The sequence below is a fragment of the Pristis pectinata genome, chromosome 12 (genome assembly GCF_009764475.1).
Source record: "Pristis pectinata isolate sPriPec2 chromosome 12, sPriPec2.1.pri, whole genome shotgun sequence".
Lineage (NCBI taxonomy): Eukaryota > Metazoa > Chordata > Chondrichthyes > Rhinopristiformes > Pristidae > Pristis > Pristis pectinata.
Window position 1 is genome coordinate 38,181,811 of NC_067416.1, and position 27,810 is coordinate 38,209,620.

The 27,810-nt window shown below is 41.6% G+C and overlaps 1 protein-coding gene across 1 annotated transcript in view; it reads right to left on the reverse strand.

Moving 5' to 3' along the window:
• Window positions 1-27,810, reverse strand: part of ank3b (ankyrin 3b) — a 422,959-nt gene that overhangs the window by 140,320 nt on the left and 254,829 nt on the right. Inside the window, exons 6-13 of the mRNA XM_052027524.1 lie at window positions 27,103-27,288; window positions 23,202-23,300; window positions 17,449-17,547; window positions 13,460-13,558; window positions 10,259-10,456; window positions 8,489-8,587; window positions 7,206-7,304; window positions 3,275-3,373 (exon numbers count right to left, since the gene is read on the reverse strand). Coding sequence (XP_051883484.1) covers window positions 3,275-3,373; window positions 7,206-7,304; window positions 8,489-8,587; window positions 10,259-10,456; window positions 13,460-13,558; window positions 17,449-17,547; window positions 23,202-23,300; window positions 27,103-27,288 — 978 coding nt within the window. The remainder of the gene's footprint in view (window positions 1-3,274; window positions 3,374-7,205; window positions 7,305-8,488; window positions 8,588-10,258; window positions 10,457-13,459; window positions 13,559-17,448; window positions 17,548-23,201; window positions 23,301-27,102; window positions 27,289-27,810) is intronic.

A 27,810-nucleotide genomic window follows, 5' to 3' on the forward strand; every position in this document is an offset into this window, starting at 1 on the left:
CCACACAGACATGGGGAGAACGTACAAACTCCTTACAGACAGTGGCTGGATTTGAACCCGGGTCTCTGGCACTGTAAAGCATTATGCTAACCCCTATGCTACTGTGCCTGCCATACATGCAAGCAGTAGTGTTCCCATGTGCTTTAAGTGCTTGTCCTCCTTGAGGCAAAAGTTGCAGGTTTGAGAGTTACTGTCAGAATAGCCGAGTTGAGTAATTGTGCAGAGCATTGTGCACATGGTACACACTAAAGCCACTGTGGTGGAGGGAATAAATGTTCAGGGTGGTGGATGGATGCCAATCAAACAAAGCCTGCTGTATGTTCTTTGCCAATGAATTTAGTCAAAAAAAATTACAGTGCAAAGTGGGCTGCCAATTTCCTACTCCAAAGACAAATTTCTATCCCAGTAGCTCTTCTTTCCCACCGCCTCTCTGTCCCTTTTCTTGTTAGGAAAGGATTTAAGTTCTACAAAACTGTTGAAACTCCCGAAAGTTCTGGTCCTGAGGTAAACAATATGAGACACGCACAGGGACACAAACTGCCTTTCATCCCCAGAGAGGTGGACCACAAGGTCCTGGATCTGAGGTCCAGACCAAGAACTGTTAGAATCCTGAGTGAGTGTATTGCTGTTTATATCTCGTCAACAATGGCATTCCAACTGAAGTTTCTTGCATGGAATTCTACAGGTACCAGACTGCATCATTTGGTATTTCTTTCATGTATGAAGCTGATAGAAAAATGTGAGGGCTTTTTAAAAAATGTCCTTGGAGTAGAACTCTGTCTGCCAAAGAATAACAATCCATGAAAATTCCATTTTGTGTTGGGGGTTTGGGTTTGGAGGGGTTGTAGAGGTGATGGATGGATGGTGGGGAGAGGAACTTATTATTTTGCACCAATGAACAGTGCCACAAGACTTTCTAAACACTGAAGGTTTAATCAGTAGGTAGGTCCACTCAGTCATGTAATCTTTGAAGTCTGAATTTTCTATTCCTGTAATTGAGAATATTGCAACATTAAAAGAAGAATTTTACTATTCTGCTCCCCTCTGTCAAACCATTGGAAGAGGGCTGGTGGAAATCATTTTGGGTTATTTACAGACAAGAAACATAGGACAATCTGGAATTAGACTGTCCCACTAGCAATCTGTATAATTATTCTGATATGGACCTCCCAGGCCTGCCACCTGCTAACCTCTTATATTAAGGAACAACAAACCTTTAACTCCTCAGGGAAAAATAAGCAAGGGTTTTTGTTAATACCTGGGAGCTGAATATATAATTGAAAAGGAAAAACTTTCAGGTGCATGGGCAAAGGATAGGACTAATTTAAACGTATTTTAAAAGTGCCAGCATGATCATGGAAGACTAAATAGTCTCCTGTGCTGTACGATTCCATCTCTATAATCTTTAGTCTCCCTTCTCTGCAAATATTGGTCCAGCTCCAATTTAAAGGTACTTGGTGACCCAGTATCAAGCCTTCCTCTGAATTTGGAATAAAGCTTGTAAAATCCCTAAACTTCCTTGAGGTTTGTGAGATCTCCCTTCATCAATGCTCATTGTCCAACTTAAATTTGAATACTGGATGATGGGAACCTTTTATTATTTTAAAACCTGGATCACATATTTTTTCAGTTTCAATGTTTTTCACTCTGGGGAGTAGGTAAGTTCCATGAAACTTCCTTCAAACTATAATTCCCTAAAGGCTTCACTTTTTTAAAAAAACAAGGCCTTTCCATTCCATTGCTCAAAAGGTTGCCAGTAAAAGGCCTTCACATTGGCCTATGCCATCTTGAAGTCAATTCTGACAGTGTGACCTCTGATTTGGTAATCAGTGTACTCCCACTTGACTTGTCTAATTGTTAACAACAGCTTGAAGGCCACATATTTTCAGCATATGGTTGGCAGTCATTTCCAAATCTTTTTCCCTTTCAGAAACTCAGTAAACACACTGTCAATTCACTAAGTTAATTGTAATCAGGCTGATTGGAGGCTTGGTGCATTTGTGCCTCACCATTAACAGCTTGTATAATCTCCCTTTGACTGCTTGCCCACATTGTTGGTTTCCCCGCATATCAACAATCTATGTCTACTAGTCCACAAGATGCCAGCACTGACCAATGGCACTGTGGAAAATTTGCTTTATAGAGATTATATTTATCATTTAACAGTATTATTTAAGTCAAAGCATTTTAAAACAGTATCTGTCACCCTTTTACAGAGGGAAATTTGATGTTTCCCTAATTTTCTATTGACATCATAAAATAGAAATCTTTCATATCAATGCTGTGTAATTTTAGAGTTGTTATTCCTTTTAATGGAAGACACCTAATACATCCTAATGGTTCTGTGCTTTGCTCTATGTCAAAGAATTATACTTGTAAGGGCGAATTAGTCACATTCCATAGCTTTCTCAATAGTTCAGCTATTTTTTGTATTCAAATACTTACCTTAGTCCTTCTTGAAAGCCAAGGCTGAATCTGCTTCCCTCACCCATTCAGGCTGTGACATCCTACCAGTCAATCTAAATTAGGATATTCTTCCTACGTATATCCTGAAACCTCTATTGGTGTGCATCATTTAAGATTTATCAGCCCACTTGCATGATTGCTTTACTTTTCAGAAACTAATCGATTTCCTTTCCATCTGCACAAAGTCCACATGGTTCTGCACCATCAGAAAAATCACTACTATAGATAGCCTGCTGCATTCCATCATTCAAAATGGAACATATTCCCAGAGATGAACAGACCCAGTTTTCTGATGCTAAGTAATCTCTCAGGCTAATTCAATAATTTATTATTCGTTCCATTTTCCAACTTCATGGAAATTTGTTGTTGGCCTTTTGAGATGAAAACACCACACCTCCTCAATTACCTTCTTCTGCTCATACAAAATTTCCCTCATAATATTCCCAGATACAACATCATCCAGTACTAAGTGATCCCATTATTATCACTATAAATTCTTCCTTGGATGTCAACTTCCATTATCTTGTTGCTGTCAATAGTAAGGAAGTGTAATGAGGGTTGTTCACTAACAACAGTGTCAGCTTCACAAGCAACTGAGTTCTGAGCCCTGTCGAATAAGCCTCCAAATTCACTGAGAACTGATATATTTAATGGGGCATTATCGCCTAAAGTAATGTCATGGCACATGACAAGCTACACAGAGCTCTGCTGAGCCTTTGTTCACCTCCTTTAACACATGATTTCTCTTAGACTGAAATCCAATTCCCAGCCTTGCTGAGGAAGTGACTCAATTTTATTTTGATTTTACCTTGGCTTTGGCTTCCACCTGAGCTCCATTCTGGACCAGATGACGGACCACATCTGCTTGCCCCGCCCTGGCAGCCATATGTAGTGCGGTTTCTCCTCTCTGAAACACAGCACATACAGGACATAAATCAAACTTAATGTAATGCCATTTACGATTTAAACGAAATGAATACAAGACTTCCCTCCCACATTCAGTAACCTTTTCTAGGTACCATTTCTCCAGCCCATATCCTGACTGTGCAGGAACTCTGCACCCAGTTACCTATCTACTCCTGGCAGCAAAACGGCACAGCTGCCTCAGAGCATCAGAGAAACAGGTTCAGTCCTGAACTCGGGTGCCATCTGCGTGGAGTTTGAATGTTTTCCCTGTGACTGTGTAGATTTCCTCTGGGTACTCTGGTTTCGTCCCACATCCCAAAGACATGCAGATTGGAAGGCTAATTGGCCACAGTAAATTGCTTCTCGTGTTTGTAGCATCTCATGTGGCATCTGGGAGGGGGCAAAGAGTTCATAAGAAAGTGGGGAGAATAAAATAATGGGATTGATGTAGGACAAGTGTAAATGGATGGTTGATGGTCAGCACAGCCCTGGTGGACTAGAGCACCTGTTTCTATGCTGTATCTCTTTATGACTCTAAACTCCAGGTCTCACAAAATAGGGACACAGGCAGGGGTTGCATTTTTTATATTGCTACTGCTAAAGCAACTTAGAACATAGAATACTACAGCACAGTACAGGTCCTTCGGCCCACAATGTTGTGCTGACATTTTATCCTGCTCTAAGATCTATTCAACCCTTCCCTCCCACATAGCCCCCTATTTTCCTATCATTCATGTGTCTACCTAAGAGTCTCTTAAGCGTCCCTAATGTATCTGCCCCCACAACCTCTGCAGACAGTGCGTTCCACTAACCCACCACTCTCTGTGTAAAAAAACTTGCCCCTGACATCCCCCTTACACCTTCCTCCAATCACGTTAAAACTATGTCCCCTCGTGTTAGCCATTGTCGCAGTAGGAAAAAGTCTCTGACTGTCCACTCGATCTATGCCTCTTATCATCTTGTAGACCTCTCGTCCTCCTTCTCTCCAAAGAGAAAAACCCCAGCTCGCTCAACCTATCCTCATAAGACATGCACTCCAATCCAGGCAGCATCCTGGTAAATCTCCTCTGCACCCTCTCTAAAGCTTCCACATCCTTCCTATAATGAGGTGACCAGAACTGAACACAATACTCCAAGTGTGGTCTGACCAGAATTCTATAGAGCTGCAACATCTCATTGTGTCTTCCTAGTCCGTCAATGCCTCAGTTTTAAATTTCTCATCCTGGCCTTCCAATTGCTTGTGGCGATGTCCCCATCTTTCAGGGAGGGGAAACTATTGTCCACATCTCACCCTAGTCGACATGCAAGTCCAATTCCCCACGACTGTAGTGAACTATAACCTTCTGAAGTTGGCCTGTACAACCACTCTGTTGTGTCAGACCCCTTAACAGAATTGTGATCGGCACCCTTACCAAACGGATTCATTGCCATCTTTTTGGGTCTATAAATCCCTGCTTTGTCAGATCATCCAGATCTCAAGAATGAATGAAACAAAAAATCCAGCCAAACACCATTCTCCCCCAGCGCTCGCACTGACTCAATTAACAGATGTTACTGGTCAAAGTGCAATCACGAATTCCTGTGGCTTACTTTTAACCCAGTTGTTTTCAAGCCTGAACAACAAACTTTCTGTTTAAAATACTCCATGGTCTCTACCTTTTGCACAAGCCAACAGCAGTCTGCAGACATATTCAATATGGAAGCACAGAGGGTAATTCTAGCTATTGCAGATTCCTTTTTGCAGAGTGGAGGTAACAATCCATAAATACATTCTGGGAAGAAGGTCATTCATAATAGCAGCTGACAGCAGTGTTGTCAGGATAAAGGTGTTATGAATTCAACATGAGAAAAATATTAATGTTAATGAAATGTTTTAATTTGGTTATTGATGCACAAAATGGAGTCCTGCAGTTGCACTGGAAAAATACTCTGTGCAAAACTCTGATGAAAAATAAATGCACCCACATAGGGCATATCAGAAGTTCAGTATGCCCCAAACCATTATGCGATGGAGTATTTCTTAAGTCTTGTAGGTAACCAGTTGACATACAGGAAGGTCCCAAGTGCAGCAAAGAGACCTTTGGCCAGATCTTCTGTCTTTGGTACTAGTAAATAGACAAATGTCGGTCAAGAGAGATCTCCTTCCCTAAATAGTGCTATGGGATTTTTTATATTTATTTTGAGAGGTAATGGGACCTCAGTTTAACAGGTTGCACTTCAGTGATCCAAGTGGTTGATTTAACTCAATATATTCAGAACACCATGAGGTAAAGTTTGGGTTACTCTGGTTCTGCCACTGAATCATCATAGGGAATGCCAAATCACAAAAGTACAGGCAGAGCAAAGTTCAATGACTCAGAAATTCCGCATCTGCACCTAATTCTCTGATCCACGCTTTCAGCAAGCGAGACGTTAAAAATGCTGGGAAATTCTTCCAAGATGTTTTAGTTATTTTAACCTCCATGAATCTGTATTTCAGGCTATGTATAAAATACAGAACTCAGCTTGATCAGAATTCCCACAAATGGCACTCTGATACATTCCCTTGTAAATCCAATTATTCAATCTGAGTTTAACAGAATCAGATGTAGGGCTAAATTAAAGCAAAATAAATCAGTGAACTTCAAAGAGACAACCTTTCTGCATCAAAATATTTTATCTGCAAAATGCAATTGGTATTAAAAACAATTCCCTGGAGTTATCTGATGGTTCCTTGGTGACAGTTAATGAAGCTGTGGGAATGAGAGGAGGAAGTCTGGATTCTCACCTTCTTTACATTTTCACAGAACTATTGAAATATGCAGTATGGAAGAATTCTTTGATCCATCATGCCTACATTGGCCCAACTAAACTATGCAGAATACTCCCACTTCCCAGCTTGGTTTCATGTAGGTTTTAGCTCAAGTGCTCATCCAGGTACAATTTAATGTCGACTGCCCTCTAATCTTAATACCAATTAATTTAAATCTCTGCCTCCTAATTATTAACATCTCTGCTGAGAAATGGTCCTTCCTATTCACCCTCCATATGATTTTCATAATTTTAGATACCTCAGTTAAATCTCCTCTCAAGTTTCCTTTGTTCTAAAAAGAAGAGAAATACTTTTCAATCTATAATGGTTTAAAAGACTTACATTTATATAGCACCAGCAGTGTCCCTTCCAGAATGTCCCTAAAATCTCTGTATCCAATGAAGTATTTTGTTTCCAGTGTAGCCACTATCATAATGCAGGAAACATGACATCTAATTTGTGCACAGCAAGCTCCCACAAAACAGCAATGTGAGAATAGCTGATCTATTTTCATAAGTGCTGATTGAGAGATAAAATATTGGCCATAACCACAGGGATAACTTCCCTGCTCTTCTCTGCGATTTTGACACAGGATAGTTAATGCCCTCAATGAGAGGCAGTGATACTCAATTTAATGTCAGTTCCAAATAATGGCATTGCTGATAATTCAGTTTTTTCTCATTACTACAACTGATCACATTCCATCCTTGTTTTAGAATAACGTGTTATTTAAAATGTTTTTGCATCATTGCAAGTGCTAGATGGAAAAGAAACATTAAGTTCACCTCCTTCCATCCAAAGTGTTTTGTGATACAACAGTAATGGAGTTGTTGACTAATCATAGCAATCCATCACTTAGTGATCCATCGCTACAGACCAAGACAATAACAATAGCGGTATTTCCCTTTGGATTTGAATAACAAGATAAAATATTTTCCCACATAGCTCTCGATACAGCAGTTAAAGCTTCTTTTGTAAGTATAGCTATAAATTACAAAGTAGCCTTTCCCTGTTTCTATCAATGGACAAAGTTCTCCCTTACCACATTTGTTGTATTTGGTGATGCTCCACGTTGCATTAACTGTGTCACAATATTTGCATGTCCCATGAATGCAGCAACGTGAATAGGTGTTAGGCCCGACTGCAAAGAACAAGATGGATCACACGTATCACAAAAAGCATGCTCCTCAGCAAGAACTTACAGAACTACACCACAAACAATACATACAAAATCACATGCACACATGCTCAAACATATCACACACAAAATTAGTACACATATATATAGTAATACACATATACATCAATGGGCATGTGGATTGACACATTCACAAACACATGAAGACCTGCTTGGGTATCAAATTAAAACCCAACCCAAGCCTAACCCAATCACAGCCAGCCTGAACTGACCTGAACTCAAGTACTTATAACCCGGCCAGGCACAGAGGTGTTTGCAGAAAAGTGTAAGATAGTATGTTGCACGTACACTGATTAAGATCAGAGGAGATATGTAATAATACCAAGTATATAATCAAGACCCAAACTAAGGCCAACTGTTTCATCAGTACACATGGTCAGTTCTGTCGGGCTTAATTTGGGTAGCCATGGTCTACAGATAAACACATGGATGCTCTTTTTCAAAACAGTACAAATGAATAAAACACACAGAGCATTCACAAAATTATTAAAGCACAAAAATAAACACATTCATGCACAGGCACACATAATTATACATGAAAAAGGATTAGTACATATGCACCCAAAGATCCACAAAATCAGTATCAGTACACAATGTATAAAATGCACACTCATATGTACACATGCAGACTGGCAATCATATCAATGCACAATCACACTAATATATAATTGCGAAATTACATCAATACATAAAGATGTGATCAATACAAAAATAACAATGCACAATTTAAGCCTTGCACAAAAATACAATGCGTAACTGCATCAATACACATCATAAGCACATGTACAATCAATAAAAACATGTATACACACAATGAATCTATAAACATACCAGAACAACTCTCAAAAATGCTCATGCACAATTTACAGATGTACCACAGAAATAAAATGTTATATGTACATGCACATTAATACACAAATGTACAGTACATGCATAATCTCATCAACACACAAAGTGCTTACAAAACGATCAAAAGCCAACCACATCAATACATGGAAATGCCTACATAAATCAGTATTCAAAAATAGCGATGCAAAAAGCACATCAATATATAAAACAGCAACAAACATGCGTATAAAACACGCACGCATCAATACCCATCACACATTTAAATGTGTTGGTGTTACCTCAGTAACTGCCTGAATTGATGCTCCATACTTCAACAACAGATCCATTACTTTAATCCTGTTTTTCTTACATGCGATATGAAGCGGGGTGAAACCATTCTACAACAGATTCAAGATTCATTAATCATTCAGTACTTTGCATTCACTACTTTGCAGTTGACCATATCAAAATAGTCTTTTCCTCTTTCATCAAATGCTTAATTTTCCTGCTGCTAGTTTTGACTGCACCAGAGTGTAACATAAGAAATAAGAAAACTTTGAGGAATGAAGGGATTTACATTGGTGTACTGGCCTATGTCTCACAGCATTATAAATAACAACTGTCATTTATTATGCATTTTTAACTTAGCAAAACATCCCAAGTCATTTTACAGAAACATTATCGAGCACGATTTCATGACAAGCAAAAGACGGTTAACAAAAACACAACCAAAGAGCCAGGCTTTCACTGGCATCTTTAAGGAAGGGAGTGAAGGAGAACAGCAGAAAAGTTTAGGGAAGGAATTCCAGTTCAGCAACTGAAGGCATTGGCTGCCAGTGGAGAAGCAAAGAAAACTGAAGTCGTAAACAGAACTCAAAAGAAATCATTAAACATTCAAATGACTGGGACATTTTTTGGAATTGTATAGTCTTTCTGATTCTTTTCTTTACCCTTATACATACCTACAAAACTCCGTTCACCCCTGGTCACTTAATTTCATGCATTCAGTTTCTCCCGGTATCCGTGGTAACTGATACGCGAGCACTCTTGCCCCTCTTGCGCAGTGATATTGATTCTTTCTCTATTCCTAAAGGTATCATTTACCTATCCATTCCTTTCCTGCTTCTCAGGCTGTGCCCGTCCCTTCTTTTATTTGTTTAGAAATCTGAGCAGCAGCACAGGGAAAACTGACACTTTAGCATTATATAGAAAGCCCCATCCACTAAAGCTGACTTAAAAGGATCATTATTTGTGCCAAATATTTTTTTTAATTTTTCTAATAGAATGTTCACATTTGTTGGGCTCAAACGTGGAACTACGTGGGATTTGATTTCAGTCTATAAAACTACAACAAACTATTTAGATCTGTTTTAATATTAAAGGCTTGTTGTTTATTGATTGGGATTTCTTGTAGAGAGCTTGTCACAATTACTGACATTGTCACAATTGTGAACTATTGCAGGATTTGTCTTTTTTCATGCCTCACTCTTAAGTAATGAAAAGTCTTCATATTGGAATAATTTTAGAGTCTAGTCAATGATCTGTAATGTTTCCTTGAAGCAACTTAAGATGCTTAACCTGCAAGGTCTTTAGAAACTCTGTCTAGTCCCCACTTCATCTAGTGATATCAAAAACAAAGGACCCTTGTGACTCTGCACCTGATGATTTTTGGACAAAAGGCAATAAACTTATAAAGGTTAGTCATCAACTGTTGCTTCTATTAATTGGGGAAGTTGGTATGATACACACTAATTGCCACTAGCTGTCCTCACTGCATGCACAGATTCTATTTATTACAAGATGGCTTACTGGATAGGATTAGAGATCAGTGGAAGAAGATTCAAACTCAGAAGGCTTATTAATAAAAAAATGAACAATTGCAAAAAAAAAGTAGAGAATGGGACTAATTAGATGACTCTTTCAAAAGATCCGTAGAGGCAGGATGGAGTCTGTGGCAATGTTTTTTGAAATACTGACGAAACCTCTTAGCTGTATCATTAGTTGGGGGGGGGGGTGGTGGTGGGCAAGGGTAGGTAGGATTTTGGGAGTCAATTGCACTCAGTACTCACCAGTGCTTTGGCATTTGGGTTTGCTTTCTTTTCCAGCAGCACCTTGGCAACTTTGTAATGCCCACAGTGAGCAGCAACATGCAGTGCTGTCAGGTAGTCATTGGTCACGTCATCCACAGGCACGTCATGTTGAAGCAGCAGCTTCACGGAATTCAGGTGATCTCCCTGCGTCGCCATGTGCAGAGGGGACAGGCCATTCTGACAGGGCACAAATACACCGTGAATGAACAGAGAGCCACTTGCTCACGATTGGTTTATTACATTCCACCAACAACAGAATCAGGCTTTTTTGGCCCAAAAGATTTAATGCAATGTTAATGGGCCACCGTTACCACGAGAGCAGCATAACCTTCTATTCCTCTAACTCTCATGTGATTACCAGCTATAATACTCACCCGAACCGCTTCTTGCTTGAGACCCACATTTTAATTATTTATAAAAGACCCAGGGATCACGTGCTGAAATGTCAACATTTATTCAGAATTTGCAATGACCGTTCCCAACAATTCCAAATCAGGATGCAAAAAAACAAATGTGAAAGTAACTCAATGATATTTAAAAAAAGACAGCCAGGTCACTTGAAATAAGAGTAACCTGAGTAAGTTAAAATCTTTACCAAGAATTTAGAAAATGGCACAAAGTCCAGCTGCAGATTAAAAGACAAGTTCTCTAAGTGAATTCAGCATGACATTTTTCCTGATACTGAGAGGAAATGTGATCCTCTGGCCTCACACTGAGTTTTATACAATACGAGCGTCAATATGCAGAAGACATATATCCTCACTTCACAGAAATCCAAGAGCCACAGCAAAGCAGGAGCAATTAAAATGGCCAAAGAAACGGAACCCAGACATAACAAACCAAAAAGGATAGGCAACCCTTCTATTATCTGGTTCACTCTCTAATTTTCTTGCCTGTTCTCTCTCATGCTCTCCTGGAGGTGGTGGCATTATGCTGGGATTTGCAACAACTGTTACTACCCCCATTTGCAAGTCTGAGTATTGTCAGCAGGTTATTATCCTACTGAGTGAGTCACCTTGAGTTAACCTACTCACGGGAACAGGCTCACACAGACTCAGCAGGTAGAGCCTTCATCTTAATAGGAAGCAGGATCTCTCAGAATTTTCTTCCCACTTCCTATGGTTGTTTACAGTGTCATCAGCTGATGGCACAGGTTAGAACGACAACTGTCAATAACCCTAAGAGATATGACAAAGCCTTCCCTTTCAAACTGAAAATATATATGAGCATTGGCCTAATTCCAAAATCAAACTGCCATTCTTTTAGTTAAATGGAAACATTTTCAAATATCACCTCACCCCACCTGCCCCCAGACAGAACAGGGATAGAGTTCCCTTGGTCCTCACCTTTCATCCCACCAGCCCGTGCATCCAGCACGTCATTCTTCGACATTCCTGCCAGTTACAACAAGATCCCACCACCAGCCACATCTTCCCCCTCCCCACAGGGACTAAGCCCCCTGTGACTCCCTGGACTGCTGATCCCTATCCACCCATCCCTCCCCCTCCCCAAGCACTTTCCCCAACAACTGTCAAACACCTGTCCCCACACCGCCTCCCTCACCACCATCCAGAGACCTAAACAGCCCTTCCAGGTGAGGCAGAGATTCACATGGACCTCCTCCAACCATTATTGCATTCAGTGCTCTCAAGGTGGTTTCCCATACATCAGTGAGAACGAGCACAGGCAAGGCGGCCACTTCGCCGAGGACCTGTGCTCCGTCTGCCAAGAACCGTCTGGAATTCCCAGTTGCCAGCTATTTTGACTCCCCTCACCATTCCCACACCGGCCTGTCTGCCCTTCACTGCCAGGGTGAATCCAAAGGCAAACTAGAGGAACAGCACCTCATACTCCACGTGGGTAGTCAACAACCCGACAGCAAGAACACTGAACTCTCCAATTTCAGGTAACCTGCTCCCCCCCCCCCCCCCCCCCCCCGTCCTTTTTCTCTCTCCTCATGATCTACCCAGTTGCCCTACACCCAAGAGAAACAAAGGACTGCAGATGCCAGAATCAAGATAAAGAGACTTGATGATGCTGGAGGAACTCAGCAGGCCAGGCAGCATCCTTGGAGAAAAGCAGGCGGTCAATGTTTTGGGTCAGGGCCCTTCTCAGGACTGAAGATATGAAAAGGGGAAGCCCCCCCCTTCAAACCCCGCTCCCCCCCACCGTGCTTCTTCTCTTCTTCCCTTTCCCAGCCTCTCTCTCATTTTTCTACCCTTTTTTTTTTCCTTTCTCTCCTCATCTCTGTCCCATCCCCGGGTGGATCTTCTCTTCCCTCCTCCCCCTCCACCTGTCTATCACCACCCCCCCCCCCCGCCACCCCCGCCAATATGTTGGGCTTCCCCTTTTTCCCATCTTCCGTCCTGAAGAAGGGTCCTGACCCGAAACGTTGACCGCCTGCTTTTCTCCACAGAAGCATCATAGTGTTTTTCATTCCTCCTACAGCCAACCCTGCCCCCCCCCTTCACCCTGTTTCTTTCCCCTCCTCCACACACCCCTCCCACTGAATCCCCTCCCCCACTGTTCCCAACTGCCCTCCCCACCTCTCTTATTTGGCTCCTTCTCCACCTTCCTTTCCTATCAGATTCCATCATCTGTAGCTCTTTGTTACCTCCACTGATCACCTCCCAACGTCTGTCACTATTTCCACTCTTCCCTCCTCCATCTGCCCAGCACCGCACCTAACCTGGGTCCACTTATCGTTTCCCTGTTCTTGCTCCACCCGTTCCCCCACCTCTATATACACTGGCCGTTTCCTCTCTACTATTTCAGCCCAGATGAAGGGTCTCAGTCGGAAACATCAACTGTCCATTTCCCTCCACAGATGCTGCCTGACCCGCTGAGTTCCTCGAGCAGTTTGATTTTTGTTCAAATACCAACATTCCTTTTAAAATCAAACTGTTGGTCTACTGAACAACATTATGCCTTGTACCTGTGACGTTATAAAGAGTACAGGATCCTGGTCAATTGCGCTATGTTTACTGGGCTATCACTTGTAAATTTTTCAACCAGGCAACAAGAAAGTTTCTGGATTTCCCTGACTGATCTCAGTAATGCGGCCAATGCTTTCACCCAACACCATATTAACAAAAGCATGTGTTTTAAGGTGTATCTTTAAGCTATTTCGGATGAATTATTAAAAACTATTAAAATTCTTTCAAATGAAGAATGACCTACTTTTGTCTTGGAAAGGATTGGGGCTCCTCGATCAAGCAGCATCTCTACCACCTGTTCATGCCCACTCCTTGCTGCACAGTGAAGAGGGGTCAAGCCATCCTAGGAAAGAAATTATAGTGTTATTGACAAATTTTGTAACAACGCATCGTAGTAAAATCTGCTTACAGCATCATCTCTATCACAATAACCACTCTTCAACACAATGCATTGTCCACTGATCACCAGTGATTCAAAAATGATTGCAATTTCTCAACATAGTACTTTTAGGTGAACATAATAAGTAATCATGTAGTTAATAATTATTAATAATGTTAATAATTAGAGGTTAAGTCGAGCAACTCTGGAATGTGGCAATGGTCTCAAAACAAGATCCCACAAACAGCGAGGAATCATAGACACAATGGATTACATTGTGTATGACCCTGCCTTGGCATTCAGGTCTTGTGGGATGTCCACAGTCAAACTTATCTTCAGCAGCTGTGTGGCTTCCAATGTCTAAGGCCTTGCTGCAGCTATCCTGTGAGGTAGTGCCATCTGTGAGTGGAAACTAGGCTGGAAGAACATGTAAAAGCTTTAAAGAATTTTAAAATATTAATAGCTTTTTAATTCAAAAATAATAGATTATTTTGAAACCAGATAACATTCATTTACTTTTGCAGTGAACATGAGCAACTCCATTTAAAATAATTGTTGCCGTACTAGATGTGCCAAGCTCTGGCTCAGGGAAAGCTGAGGGGCCAGAGACAAAGTGCATCTGACTCTTTAATGCAACATGCCAATGGAACGCCTCTGGTCTTGATAGTGAGTCAAAGGTTCAGCAGGAGGTTAGATACCCCATAAAGTGGTCTCTGCTGTATTCCATGGTCCTGCGCTGTACTGTGCAGGTGTGGAAGCTCAGAATGCACTGGTGTGCACACTATGCCTTAGACAGTACTTCGGTGTGGAACCACGGCCTGCTGTCAGTGCAATCAGGCCCATTTAAGCTTACAGCCTAGAAAGACATCACCTGGCCTGTGTTGTGTCAGGTGATGAGCATTTCAGCCTCATCCCACAGCAAAGTCCCACTACAAATGCTTCTCCAAGTACATATTAACTGATTTTAAAAATGTTCTGCCTCCAGCATCATTTTAATACAAGATACATAAGAAACAGGAGATGGAACAAACTGTTTGGCCCCTTGGTCCTGCTCAGCATTCATTGTTGATCTATTCTTAACTCTCCTTAGACCATTCCCACTCCCTTCTAGTTCAGACACCTGTCAATCTCCACCTTGAATCTATTCCAGGACTAAGGGGTAAATGATTGCGAACAGTCATGACAGGAGAAGAAATTCCTCCTCACCTTTGTCTGAAAGCGTCAACACCTTATGTCCTCTAGCATTAGATACTGCCAAGGGAAAACATCCTCAGTTTCCACCCTGCCAATCCCCCAAGTACTTTACAGGTTTAAATAAGATCACCACTCATTCTTGCAATTCCAGTAAGTACTGGCCGAACCTGCTCAGCCTCTCTTTGTATGTCGACCCCTTCATCTTTGGAATCAACCTTTTGTACCTTCTCTGCACTGCCTCTAATGCAAGTATATTCTTCTTTAAATATGGAGACCAACACCGTATGTAGTATTCTAGATGTGGTCTCAACAGTGCCCTGTGAAGCTGCATCAAAAGCTCCCTACTTTTCTACTCCATACTACATAAAGGCCTGCATTCTTTTCACCTTCCTCATTACTTGCTGAACCTACACGCCAATCTTTGTATTTCATGCACTAGGACCTCCAGATCCTTTTGTACCACAACATTTTGTTGTCTTGCTTCATTTAAGTAATAACTTGTGTTTTCCATTCTTCCTTTCAAAGTGCATCACTTCACATTTTCTCACACTTTATTCCATCTGCCAATTTCTTGCCCATTCACTTAACCTATCCATATCCCTTTGTAGGCTCTTCATGTTCTCCTTGCTAACCCACCTATCTTTAAATCATCAGCAAATTTGAATGAAATACACTTGCTCCTTTCATGCAAGTTATTAACAAAGATTGTATGTAATTAGGCTGTTCGTTTCATACCTCTAGCACTCATTGAATAAAAAAAATCTTCAACTTCCCTCTAAACCTTCCATCTTAAAATAATGAGATAAATAAACATTTAATCTACTTTTGAAGTTGTTGGTTGAGTGATAAATATTGGTCAGTGTTCCAAAGAGAACAGCTCCACTCTCCAAAGAAAATATACCCCAAATTAACTTGTCCACAATTCACTGGGCAGATAACACCTCAGTTTATCATCATGCTGGAGAAATGGTACCTAAAGCATTGCAGCACTTCCTCACTAATGCACTGAAATGTCAATCTCAATTGTGCAAAGTCACAACCATCTGCGTCAAGGGCTAAAGTGGCTGAAGCTATTCAGGATAAAGAGCCTGATTCTATTTTGTTAGCCCTATAGTTCTTATTCCCATGGATCCCACAAGAAGCTGACATTCAATAAGCAAACACGTGTTTTACTGTGTCCATAGATCCTGATGTGCAGGGAGATACCAAAGGAATTTTTGATTGTCAATACGCAGGGCAAGCTAACTGTCGAATAACAGGGTCACTATTTCTGAAATGCGTCTTTCATGAGGTGCTTGCTGTAAAGGTTGACATGAGAATTACTCAAAGGGTTAGTCCACGTCTCATCAATCAAAAAATGTTGCAAGAAACAGAGAAGAAAGAACAGCTTTGAGTGTACATAGCCATCTTCATGGATTCAGAAAACAAACTATGAACTACTGCAGGTGTAAGAAATGTGACAGGTAACTTGTGCACAGCAAGACTCACAAACAATATTGGGATAATGACCAGAGATCTATTTTTGTGAAGTTAGATAAGGGAAAAACTACTGGCCAGGACACCAAGGAGAAGTCCCCTTCTTTACTTTGAATGGTGCCATGGAATCATGGATGTCCATCTGTGTGAGACACCAGCTTAAAATCATGTCTAAAAGACTGCATATTTGACAGACCAATAATCAGTAACTGGTGATCTCTCACTTGGTCTAACCAACTGAGCCTAGACTGGTTACCACTCACTGGGACTAACCACTAGCAAAGACTGGTGCTCGTTCAGCACAGACCAGGGAACAGTCAATGGAACTAACCATCGGCATAATGGGACAAGCAGCATGCACAGACCTGCAATCAGCTGCCAGCTCAGACAGGTCATCAATTGATGGTCTAACCATCAGCACAGCCTGAGATCATTCAATGGGTATCACTGTTGGCACACACCAGTGATCAATCACTGTGATTAACTGAGACATAATCAAGTGATCACTCACTGGGATTAATTGTTGGCACAAACCGGTAATCAGTTACCAGGATTAATTAGTTTATTGTCATATACACCAAGGTACAATGAAATTCCTTGCTTGGGTGAAGCTCGCAGAGTGAACAGTATACATGGTAATAATAAATACAACGATAAATACAGTTACGAGTGCAAGACAACAGAATTGTGCACAGATTGTTGTGCAATCTGAAGAAGTGCAAAAAGAAATGCTGAAGTGACAATACTGGAATAACCGAGAGAGGTAGAATTAAGAGTCCGAGAACGTGGCAGCCCCACCGGGAAGGGGATGCGAACAGAATGACGAACAGTCAGTAGGATAGTCACAGATAAAACAATGATTCTAATAGATGGCACAGATCTATTGATGGACTAACCACTGATGCAAACCGGTTGATCACTGTATGGAACTTACTACGGCAAAGACCCGTGACTATTCAATGGGATTAATCATTGGCACAAACAAGTGATCAGTCAATGGAACTATTAGGATGTATATCCCATGAGTGGTCATTAGGACCAACTGCAAACATTAATGATACATCAAGAAAATAGGCACATCATTGAATATATTTCTTGTGCACTCACAGCTGGCTTGCTTTTGTTCCCTTTTTAAAGTGCACTATTAATGTGACAGAAATTGCCTTTTGGAGCTGCAGGCTTACCCTGGTTTTGGCTTCAATTTGAGATCCTCGGTCCAGCAGCAACTTGACCATGTTGGCATTCCCTCTCTTTGAGGCCACATGCAGCGGAGTTATGTCATTCTGGGAAGAAGACCAATTTTCAATTACTCTGACCTGTACGTGTAATGGGCTGACTGTGGGCACAAACTCGCAACCCTCCACACGCTTCACGTTGTTTTATAGCGTTTTGTCTGTTCAGAATTTAAACGCTTTTTAACAAAACTATGGAGCAGTTTGTCTTTATTTTAGCCACCAAAATCTGAGTCAGGTGTTATAGTTTCTTATCAACTGGTCTGATTTCCTGGAATATTATGAAATAATTGCCATTACCTATTTATAGTGAGAAATCAAACCAAAATTTGTTCCCACTATAATGATGTCAACCAGAGTGTTGCAGACCCGGATGTCAAAAACTGGCTCCTGGTTCAATGGAGAAACAGACAGCAGTGGACAGTGTGTGGTCTGCCCAAGTTTTTTCTGGTAATCTCAACACCCTATTTTCATACCTACTTTGCCATGCCAGGATATCAGGGCTTGGAAAGCTGGTAAACACAAACATTAGGCATCTGGATGCATTTTCTTCCAGTTCTTCATGAACCTGTTTTGCTAGAAGCTGTCTTTCTCCCCACTTCTCTCCCCTTACTCCAATGACCATCATGTTTTCACTTGGCTAAACTGATTATCAGTCTGTTCAAATCACCCCCATCAATTTACTGGGAATGTTAGATCATTAGAATACCACTTAAGCCTGCTCCACCATTTAGTTAGAACATGGCTGATCAGCATCTTAACTTCATTTACGTGGATTGGCTCCATATTCCTATAATCGTAATAAATTTTAACTCATTTAATCCCAACGGTTGCAGGCAGCCGAAACCCTGAACAGCTAATAACGTTCATCTTCATGTCCCTTTGTACTGGACTCCCCTGACAGAGGAATAAGTTTCTCCCAAGTTCTGTGTCAAACCCTTCAATTATCCTAAACTCAAAATCTTCAATACTCAAAGGAATGTTAGCTTGCTCTAATCCCTCATAATTTAATCCTCCATCCGCCTTCGTCCCCCCTGACAGCAGTGGTTTGCATGTTGGACTATGGTTTGCTGACCATCAGGGGTCTCCTTATATCTTTAGTCAGTGATAATTGCTTCTGTCAAACTTTTAATTGTAAGGCTCAGTAAGCTATCCACATGTGACCCTTTTAGATCTGAATACTGTGGGTTTTCATGGATTTTGATTGGGGAATCCAAACCAATTTTTCCATTCCCCAGCTCCAGAGTACAGAGGCCAATTGTAGTAGCTCCTGTACTGTTTCAGGTCACCCACTGAACACTCTCTGTTCAAGTCAGACCAGAGCAGTCTATAATTTGTTCTCCCAGTTAAATACAAACTTGTCAATGGTCTGCTGCTTACATTCCTTTGAAACCTTCTTGGCTATCACATCTTGATAGTTTCATGGAATAATGTAAAAACAAAATCAAAACCTAAGCATAGAATTTGGGATCCTGGTACCAACACAGGTAACAATTCACTTAGTAGATTTTCCAGGTGACAGGAGTTGCCAGTGGAGGCAAGTACTTAAGGACAATGAAAATCTAACAGCAGAATGTCCTTGCAGAACCTGACAAGTTTAGGGAACTCTGGCTGACGAGAGATATTGAGGCTCTGGTTAAGAAGAAGGAAGCATACAACGGGTTTAGGAGGTCGGGGACAAGTGAATCCCTTGATGACTATAAAAAGTTTAAGAATACACTAAAGAGGGAAATCAGGAGGGCAAAGAGAGGGTATGAAATGAATCTGACAGGTAAGGTTAAGTTAAGGAAATTCGCAAGGGGTTCTATAGATGTACTAAAAGTAAAGGGGTGGCTAGGGAGAGACACTGCCTATGTCTCAAACCACAGGAGATGGGTGGGATTTTTAATGACCATTTCTCCTCGTTGTTTACTGAGGAGAAAATCATGGTTGCTCAAGAGATAAGGGAAACAAGTGGAGATGTTTTGGAGAACATTCATATTACCAGGAAGGAGGTACTTGTAGCCTTACAGCGCATTAAGGTGGATAAATACCCAGGGCCTGACCGAGCGCACCCTCGGACTTTGTGGGAGGCTAGAGAAGAAATCGCAGAGGCCCTTGTGGAGATATTTGCTTCATCGTTAGCCACTGGTGAAGTTCCCGAAGACTGGAAGGTGGCTAATTTCATTCCATTGTTTAAGAAGGGTAGCAAGGACAAGCCAGGGAACTACAGGCCGGTCAGCCTGACATCAGTGGTGGGGAAGTTACGAGAGGGAATTTTGAGGGACAGGATCTACCAGCATTTGGATAGACAAATTCTGATTGGGAGGAGTCAGCATGGCTTCGTGTGTGGGAAGTCATGTCCGATGAATCTTTTTTTTTGAACAGGTAACCAAAAGGGTAGATGAGGGTAGGGCAGTGGATGTTGTCCATTTGGACCTTAGCAAGGCCTTCGACAGGGTCCCACATGGTAGGCAGGTCTGGAAGGTCCCATGGAATCCAGGGAGAGCTAGTTAGGTGGATTCAAAATTGGCTCGGAGGTAGGAAGCAGAGGGAGGTGGTTGAAGGTTGTTTCTTGGAATGGAGGCCAGTGACGTGGTGTGCTGCAGGGGTTGGTGTTAGAACCCTTGTTATTCGTTATTTATATAAAGAATTTGGATACAATCACACAAAACTTGATCAATAAGTTTGTGGATGACACAAAATCAGGTGTTGTTGATAATGAAGAAGGTTATCATGGATTATAGGGGGATGTTGATCAATTAGGGAAGTGGGCCGAGGAGTGGAAAATGGATTTCAACACAGATACATGTCAAGTGATGCACTTTGGAAAGTCAAACCAGCGTAGGACTTATACTATGAATGGTAGGGCACTAGGGAGTGGAATGGAACAGAGGGACCTAGGAGTACAAGTCCATAGTTCATTGAAAGTGGCATCACAGGTAGACGGTGGTGAAAAAAGGCGTTTAGCATGCTGGCCTTCATTAGTCAGGGCATTGAGTATAGGTGTTGGGACATTATGTTGCAGTTGTACGTCGTTGGTGAGGCTGCACTTGGAGTACTGTGTTTTGGTCACCTTTTTATAGGAAAGGTGTGGTTAAACTGGAAAGAGTGCAGAAAAGATTTACGAGGATGTTGCCAGGACTAGAGGGCCAGAGTTATAGGGAGAGGTTGGCCAGGCAAGATCTTTTTTCCTTGGAACGTAGGAGAATGGGGGGGTGACCTTATAGAAGTGTTTAAAATTATGAGAGGCATAGATAAGGTGGATGGTAGCAATCTTTTCCCCAGGGTAGGTGAATCCAAAACTAGAGGGCATAGATTTAGGGTGAGAGGGGTAAGATTTAAAAGGGACCTGAGGGGCAACTTTTTCCACGCAGACGGTGGTGAGGATATGGAATGGACTGCCAGAAGAAGTGGTTGAGGCAGGCACAATAGTATTATTTAAGAAGCATTTGGACAGGTACATGGAGGGGTGGGGCTTGGAGGGATATGGGCTGAACACAGGAAAGTGGGACTAGCTGGGTGGACAATGTGGTCAGCATGGACCGGTTGGGCCGAAGGGCCTGTATCTGTGCTGTATTGCTCCATGACTCTATAACTAATGCTGAGGCTTACCGCTGGGGGGGGGGGGGGGGGGGGGGGGGAGCTTGTGCCCTGTGGAAGGCTATTAGAAAAAGGACTGATGAGAAATAAATGATAACAGTGCTCTTTATTTGAAGTTCTTTTTTGTTTCCTCCACAGTTCCCTTGACCTCAGAGCTAAGTACAGGTTGCAGCCAAGAGGAAGTGAAGCAAACAACTCCAGGCCACTAGCTGTGTCCATCAAGTTCACTACATAGTATTTGGTGTCTTGGGCTGATACTTGTTCCAAATCTCCCTTAGTGGCAAGTAGCTGGTCACTGAACAGTAGTGGTCACATGTGGAACAATTCAGTGGCACACTGCTGCACTGCTGGGCTGAACTTGGCCCATTTCACTTCCCAGCCATTCCGGAGATTACAGTCCAGTGAATTTAAGTTCAAATCTCACCATTTGAAAAGATTTTTTTTTAAAGTTTGAAAAAAAGCAATGGTATTGTACATTTGACCATGGAATTGTTACCCCCAATGTCAATCTTTCAGGGGTAACTGAGCATTGGAAACCAATGATAAATTCAACATCTGCCATACCCTGGGAATATGGATTCATGGCTCCTTTTGTGTTAAATCATTATTTATCAGATTCCCTCATCCAGGCAGTCTCACTGCCACCCATTATTTAGCAGTAGTGGTAATAACTGAAGGCCTGTACTGCTGTTCTATGTATTGCCTGACCTGAGAGGTCAGGGTGATGTATGTGCACATCTGTGAATCTGTCCTGACTGACTCAAACATATACAGATTATGACCCCAAAGATCATAAGGATGATAAACCTGGCTTTTATGCTTAGTGCGAAGTAATCAGACGACTACAAGATCCATCTGGCTCACCAATGTCCTTCCAGGGAAGAAATTCACCATCCTTACCTGGTCCGGCCTACATGTGACCATCCCACCTCTCACTTCCCAAAGAGGAAGCTAATTTATTAGTGCTCTTTCAACTGGAAAATTATGATTGAATCTACTGCGCTGCTGCTGTCCAATCAACTTACAGAATACACTTCCATTAAAGCGTCACTGCTGGTAGGTCTGTTGCAGTTTCTTCTGTGGAAATTGAATGCACATCAAACTTGCGCACTATGTGTTTTGCAGAAACGTGACCATCCCTGTATGATGTAAAATTCTGCATATGAACTGCTGGAGGCTACAGTAGTACTGGTATCCAAAAGCCTGAACTATTGATTTGGAGTTCAAATTCCACCATGGCAGCTGGGGAATTTAAATTTAAATATTAATTTTAAACTATAAATTTAAATGAAGTATTATGGGATAGAAAGCCACATTCAGTCATGGTTGGCATGAAGCTATTGGACTGTTGTAAAACCCATTCACTAATGCCATTCCAAGGAAAGGAAACCCATCATCCTTACCTGGTGTTCCAACTTGTGATTCCCTTCCTCCCTCCTAGAACCCTGAAACTCGCAAACTCACTGCAACATGGTTAACTCTCAACTGCACTCACTCTGAAGTAGCTTATTAGGCTATTCGGAGGCAAATTGGGATGGGAAATAAATCCTCGCCTAATCAGTGATGCCCACATCTTGTGAGTGAACGAAAAAAGAAATTAGATCACTATCACTGTACATACAATGGGGATACATACAAATGGGGATATTGACCTCTAAGCATGTTATATTTACCATAAGATATGCCTCAAATTTGTCACAGAATGCTATCTTCTTTGTTTTTGAATAGGACACATACCTATGGTATACGTTGTTTTTGAATAAGACATATATTTTTCTTTGCCAGGCTCTGCTTTCATCATTTCCTGTTCTTAATTGTTATGCCAATAATTCCCATTCAAATTTTGTCAGATCAGTTGGAAGAGTAAATTTCTGAATCTTTCTTGCAACTGGATGGTTACTCAGTACAAAGGTTGTTGGTCAGATAACCTTGAACAATGCAACAGTTTTTAATATAAATTTTAAAAAATGGTATGAGTAATGCCTTTTTAAAGAAAAGGTCTTTTATGTCACAAGCAATTAAAATTTAAGTTATTATAAACATAATTTTCATATTAAGAAAGTATAGGAGAAATATATAGAAGTCAAATCTAACAGAAGTTAAATCACAATCCAGAATCTTACCCTGGCTGTGAAATCTACAGCAGCACCACGATTCAGCAACAAAGTTGCTACGTTTATATTCCCATAATGAGCAGCTATATGAAGCGGGGTAAAGCCACTCTGAAAGAAAGAGGAATGTTAAGCATTAATTTTTGTCTTTTTTTTTATGTTTTGCAAAGGCACTTATTCTCCCAAGGCTTGTCAGCTGTTGACCCCAGAGAAAGAAAATCTTCAATGCCACATCCACACCATTTCAATCTACTACTTTTTTTTTGTTTAACCCTGCACTTTGCTTAAGTTCATTCTGTTAATGGTCTCTGAAATGCATGTGGTCTGCTGTGCTGAGATGTAGCAAGTACAAGTCTGAACCTGGAGTTCCTATAGCTGTGTGTGGAACCCAGTCCACTTTTGGCAGCAATATCCTGAGCCAGTGTCTTATAGACTTCCCGACCTGACAGGAGGCTTGTATGTGATTGATGAACTCTGGCAACGTCTCCACAGGTGAAGTTTGTACAAAGTGAATCAGATGGAAGTTCCAATCACGTACAGTCTTTCTGATGAAGGTTTAAAAAGACTGCTGACTTTGCCTGCCAGTAGCAATCCTCTCTCAATGGTGCTTATTGAGAGAGTATACTGAACTGGGTGTACACGTTTTAGTATTTCCCTTTCTCTCTCATACATACAATCACAGACAAAGGTGCATACACACAGTAAACAACAGCAACTTCCATTTATATAGCATTATTAACAAAATAAAACTTCCCAAGGGTTGCACCAGAGTACCGTTAAACAAAATTTGACAGCAAGCCATGTAAGCAAACATTAGGGAGATAGCTGAAAGCATAAGGCAGAGAGGTAAGTTTTAAGGCACATCTTAAAGAGCAATTTAAGAAGGAATTCCAGAGCTTGGCGACTGAAAGCATGGTCATCAGTGGCAGAGCCAATAAATTCAGTGGTGCTTAAGAGGCCAAGACATATGGAGCATCCATATTTCAGAGTAGCTCAGACAAATGTAGAGGGACAAAACTATGCAAGGACATGAAAACAGAACAGCACAGGGACAGCAGTTTTGAATGATGAGAAACACACATCCAGACACACGCTCTCTTTCCCTTTTCAGTGTACTTCTCACACTGGGCATTTTGTATCAAAACAAAATCATAAAAAATTCTTTCTCCAAACTAAGCCATAAAGCATAACTTCCAATTGCACTACGTTCCACACACTGGAATTCTATGATGAAATTGTGCTGAATTCCAGCATGCCCCATCCTTTACACAGATGGAGTTCCACAAAGATCTCAGATTCAGGCATGTGTTTGCATATCCAAGATGCCAAAGTTTCATAACAAAATTACCATAATTACGCCATTTGTAAGTATCCATTTTCATAAATGAAACCCACTAGAATCCTATAGTCTACTAAATGGGGAGAGATGTATAATTAGCAACTGAATGAAAATCAAAACTACTTTGAGTAAAACCCAACTGCATCTGTCATTGTATCAGGCTGACACCCAATTCCTGACTCAGCAGTTCTGTACAGAATTCATTCTCTAGGGAATGGTCTAGGGAATTTTTATCCATACAAATAAGATTGCACTTCATTAAAAAGACATGTGCACATTAACCTCTTGGCTTCACACAGCCAGGCCAGGACCTTCATGGAATTTACAGCCATTTCTGAACATGTCCTAGGAACTACTTGAGAGGAAGGCAAAATATCACCTATTACCAAGCTGTAAATTGAAATATTGCTGCAAAACCTGTAAGGATCTGTATCACCATTTTTAAGCTTGGAGAACAGAGGGTGTTAGTCAACAGCAAAATTACACTCATGAATTATATATTGTGCATAAGATAGGGAGAGTGATTCAAAATTGGATCTTAAAGTAAAATCAAATGGCGCACTTTCAAGTGCATCACTTGTCGTGGGTGCAAGTGTGCTTAAAGGGTATATGTCCTCCCACTGGAGAGATGGGCCGTGAATCACAATGTAAATCAGAGGTGTAGAAGCTGTTTCCTGTTCAATGGTGTCTTCTGCTTTAGTAAATGCCACAATACAGAGCTGGTAACTGAGTTGTTATCCAGCTCTACAGGACATCATGACAGACACAGCATCAACAAGTCCAGAATACTTGGAATTGTGATTGATCGTCTCACCAGCCAGATGTATGGGATGACATGCACTCTTTAAGGAAGTGGCAAAGAGTACAAGGTGAAGATCCAACTGACTTGTGCAGAACCATGCTGGATCAAACATTTATGTGGATGCTGAAGTGATAAGTGTTCTTATTAATAAAACAGGCTGCCCTTCCTCAGAAACAATGCCATTATCAACACCTATTGCCTTTAGGAAACCAATGCATTTGGATGGGATCACGTTGTTCACCTGCATTGCTGCATGGTGATTAAATAAGACGCTCATGTCTGAGTGCTGAAGAACATGCAACTATAATTTGGGCCCTGCACTCCCAGAGATCCGGAGGAACTAGATGCATTTGCAAAGATGTTCAGCAAGCTTTTTAGCCATGCTTTCAGTGGGGTGGTGGGGAAGGTACTGTGTTTAAGAGAGGCATTTCTAATTTTTTTAAGGCTCTAAAAACCCCTCTTGGCTGACACTTGCGGGATAAGTGTCATGCAGCAGTCCGAGAAGTCAATCCTAGATGCACACCTGATCAGGGCTGTCTGCAGTTCCCAGCACCTGCATTTCATCGTAACTCTGACAAGGGCCCAATTGGCTCTTCCGAGTACGACGGAACTTGGGCTCTGATCAAAATAACTTACAAATGGAAAATTAACGATCATTGCCAGCTTCCAAAATGACAAAACATAAAAAGATGAATAGTCTGTCCCTAAGGCTCCCAGGTCCAACTGCAGAAAGCCCTGCAATTTGATCTATTTCTTCAGATTTGGGCATGCTACGATTTCAAAAATAAAATAAAGCATAGCCAGAAATAAGAGATGAAGCGGCAGCAGCACAAAGGTTATGAGTGGCGTGGCATATAATATGTATACCTCTGTGGTCCTATTCACCATCATCTACGATAGCACATTGGGCAGAGAAGAGAAGGAAAGAAAAATGAAGGATTAGTTCACCGGCGGGTGACGGGAGTTCACAAACCCTGTGATGAACGAATGACGAGAAAGCAATGATCCAAGCAAAATGGGAAGTTAGAAGTGGCAGCGGAAAAAGGAAGAAGACAAACAAAAGGGAGGGGATTGAAGAGGAGAAGGTTCCCTGCACACTGAACATATGTTATTTAGAATACTTTCTCATTATATTAAAATATTTGCACACAATTTGGAAAAGAAAAACCATCACATACATTCCTGTAAAACAAAGCGTTTGACTAGGTTTCCTTTCAAAAAAAAACTTCAGGATAGGGTTGTCAACCTTGGTTGGACATATTCCTGCCTCCAACTGCCCAGTCTGCACACTCCCACCATTTATGGCCCAAGATGTTCAGTCTCAGAACATCCCTCTTTTCTGAGCCAGATAGAAAAAAAGTTGCTCTGCTCCCAACAGGGTGATCCTTAACTCCCTGTCAAACAATCTTTCTCCCCCAACCCCTCCTCTCCCCTCGTCCAACCCCCGCCCACCAATCCACTTGCAGCCGTGCCCTGGAGCTTACTCTCTGGGTCCTGGAAGACATGATAAAAGAGTTGACAAACCTACTTTGGGAGTTACATGACAAAAAAAAGAAAAAGCTCACACCAGTTTTTGGCATGTGCTTTGCTTCCTCTGAACCTACCCACCACTGGATAACACTATAGTGAGAGTACCATGTCTTAAACAGCAGAGCATGAGTTAGAGAGCAGGCAGCATAGTTAAGTGCAGGCCATGAGCTGGGGGGCCGGCCACGAGCTGGGGATCAGGCCAGGAGTTACACCAATACCCACAGGATGCAAGTGAGGCCTACCTTGGACTCCACATCGGCATTGTGGTCATTCTGCAGAAGTAGCGCCGCAGCTTTTGTGTCGTCCTTGCGGGCAGCAATGTGCAGGGCCGGCAGACGGACCTTCCCCTTTGTGTCATTCTCCAGCAGCAGGGAGACCACCTGGTCATGACCTTGCTGCAATGCAACAGCCAGCGGCGTAAACCCATCCTACACAGGAAAATGAAACAGTGGTGATTGTACCCCAAGCACCATTGGTAGATAGGTCTCTCCTTTACTCCAAGACAGTAAGATTGTGTAACTTTCTGTCACATCCAGAAACGAGTACCATTGATTCTTTAACAGAGAAGACAGTTAAACACATGAAGAATTAAAGAATAAAAGGTAGTAACTTTGGATGAAGTAGTAACTTTGGATGAAGTAGAGAAGAAAGAAATTCTTGAGGGACATAAACACTAGCATAGACTAGTGTTTATGTCCCTCAAAAGATCAGTTTCAGTATAGTTCCATATAATACTATGCAACCAGCCATTCATCAGCACTGCTTTAGCTTCACTTCATAAGCAGAACAATGGGCATCTACCTTGGCTGTTAAGGCAACTATATTCTTCTTTGGTACAGACATAAACTCTGTCCAGTACTCCAGATGTGGTCTCATCAAAGCCTGTAAAATTGTAGTAAGACATCACCCTTACTCCTCTACCCATTCTATGCAATAAATCCATAATGATA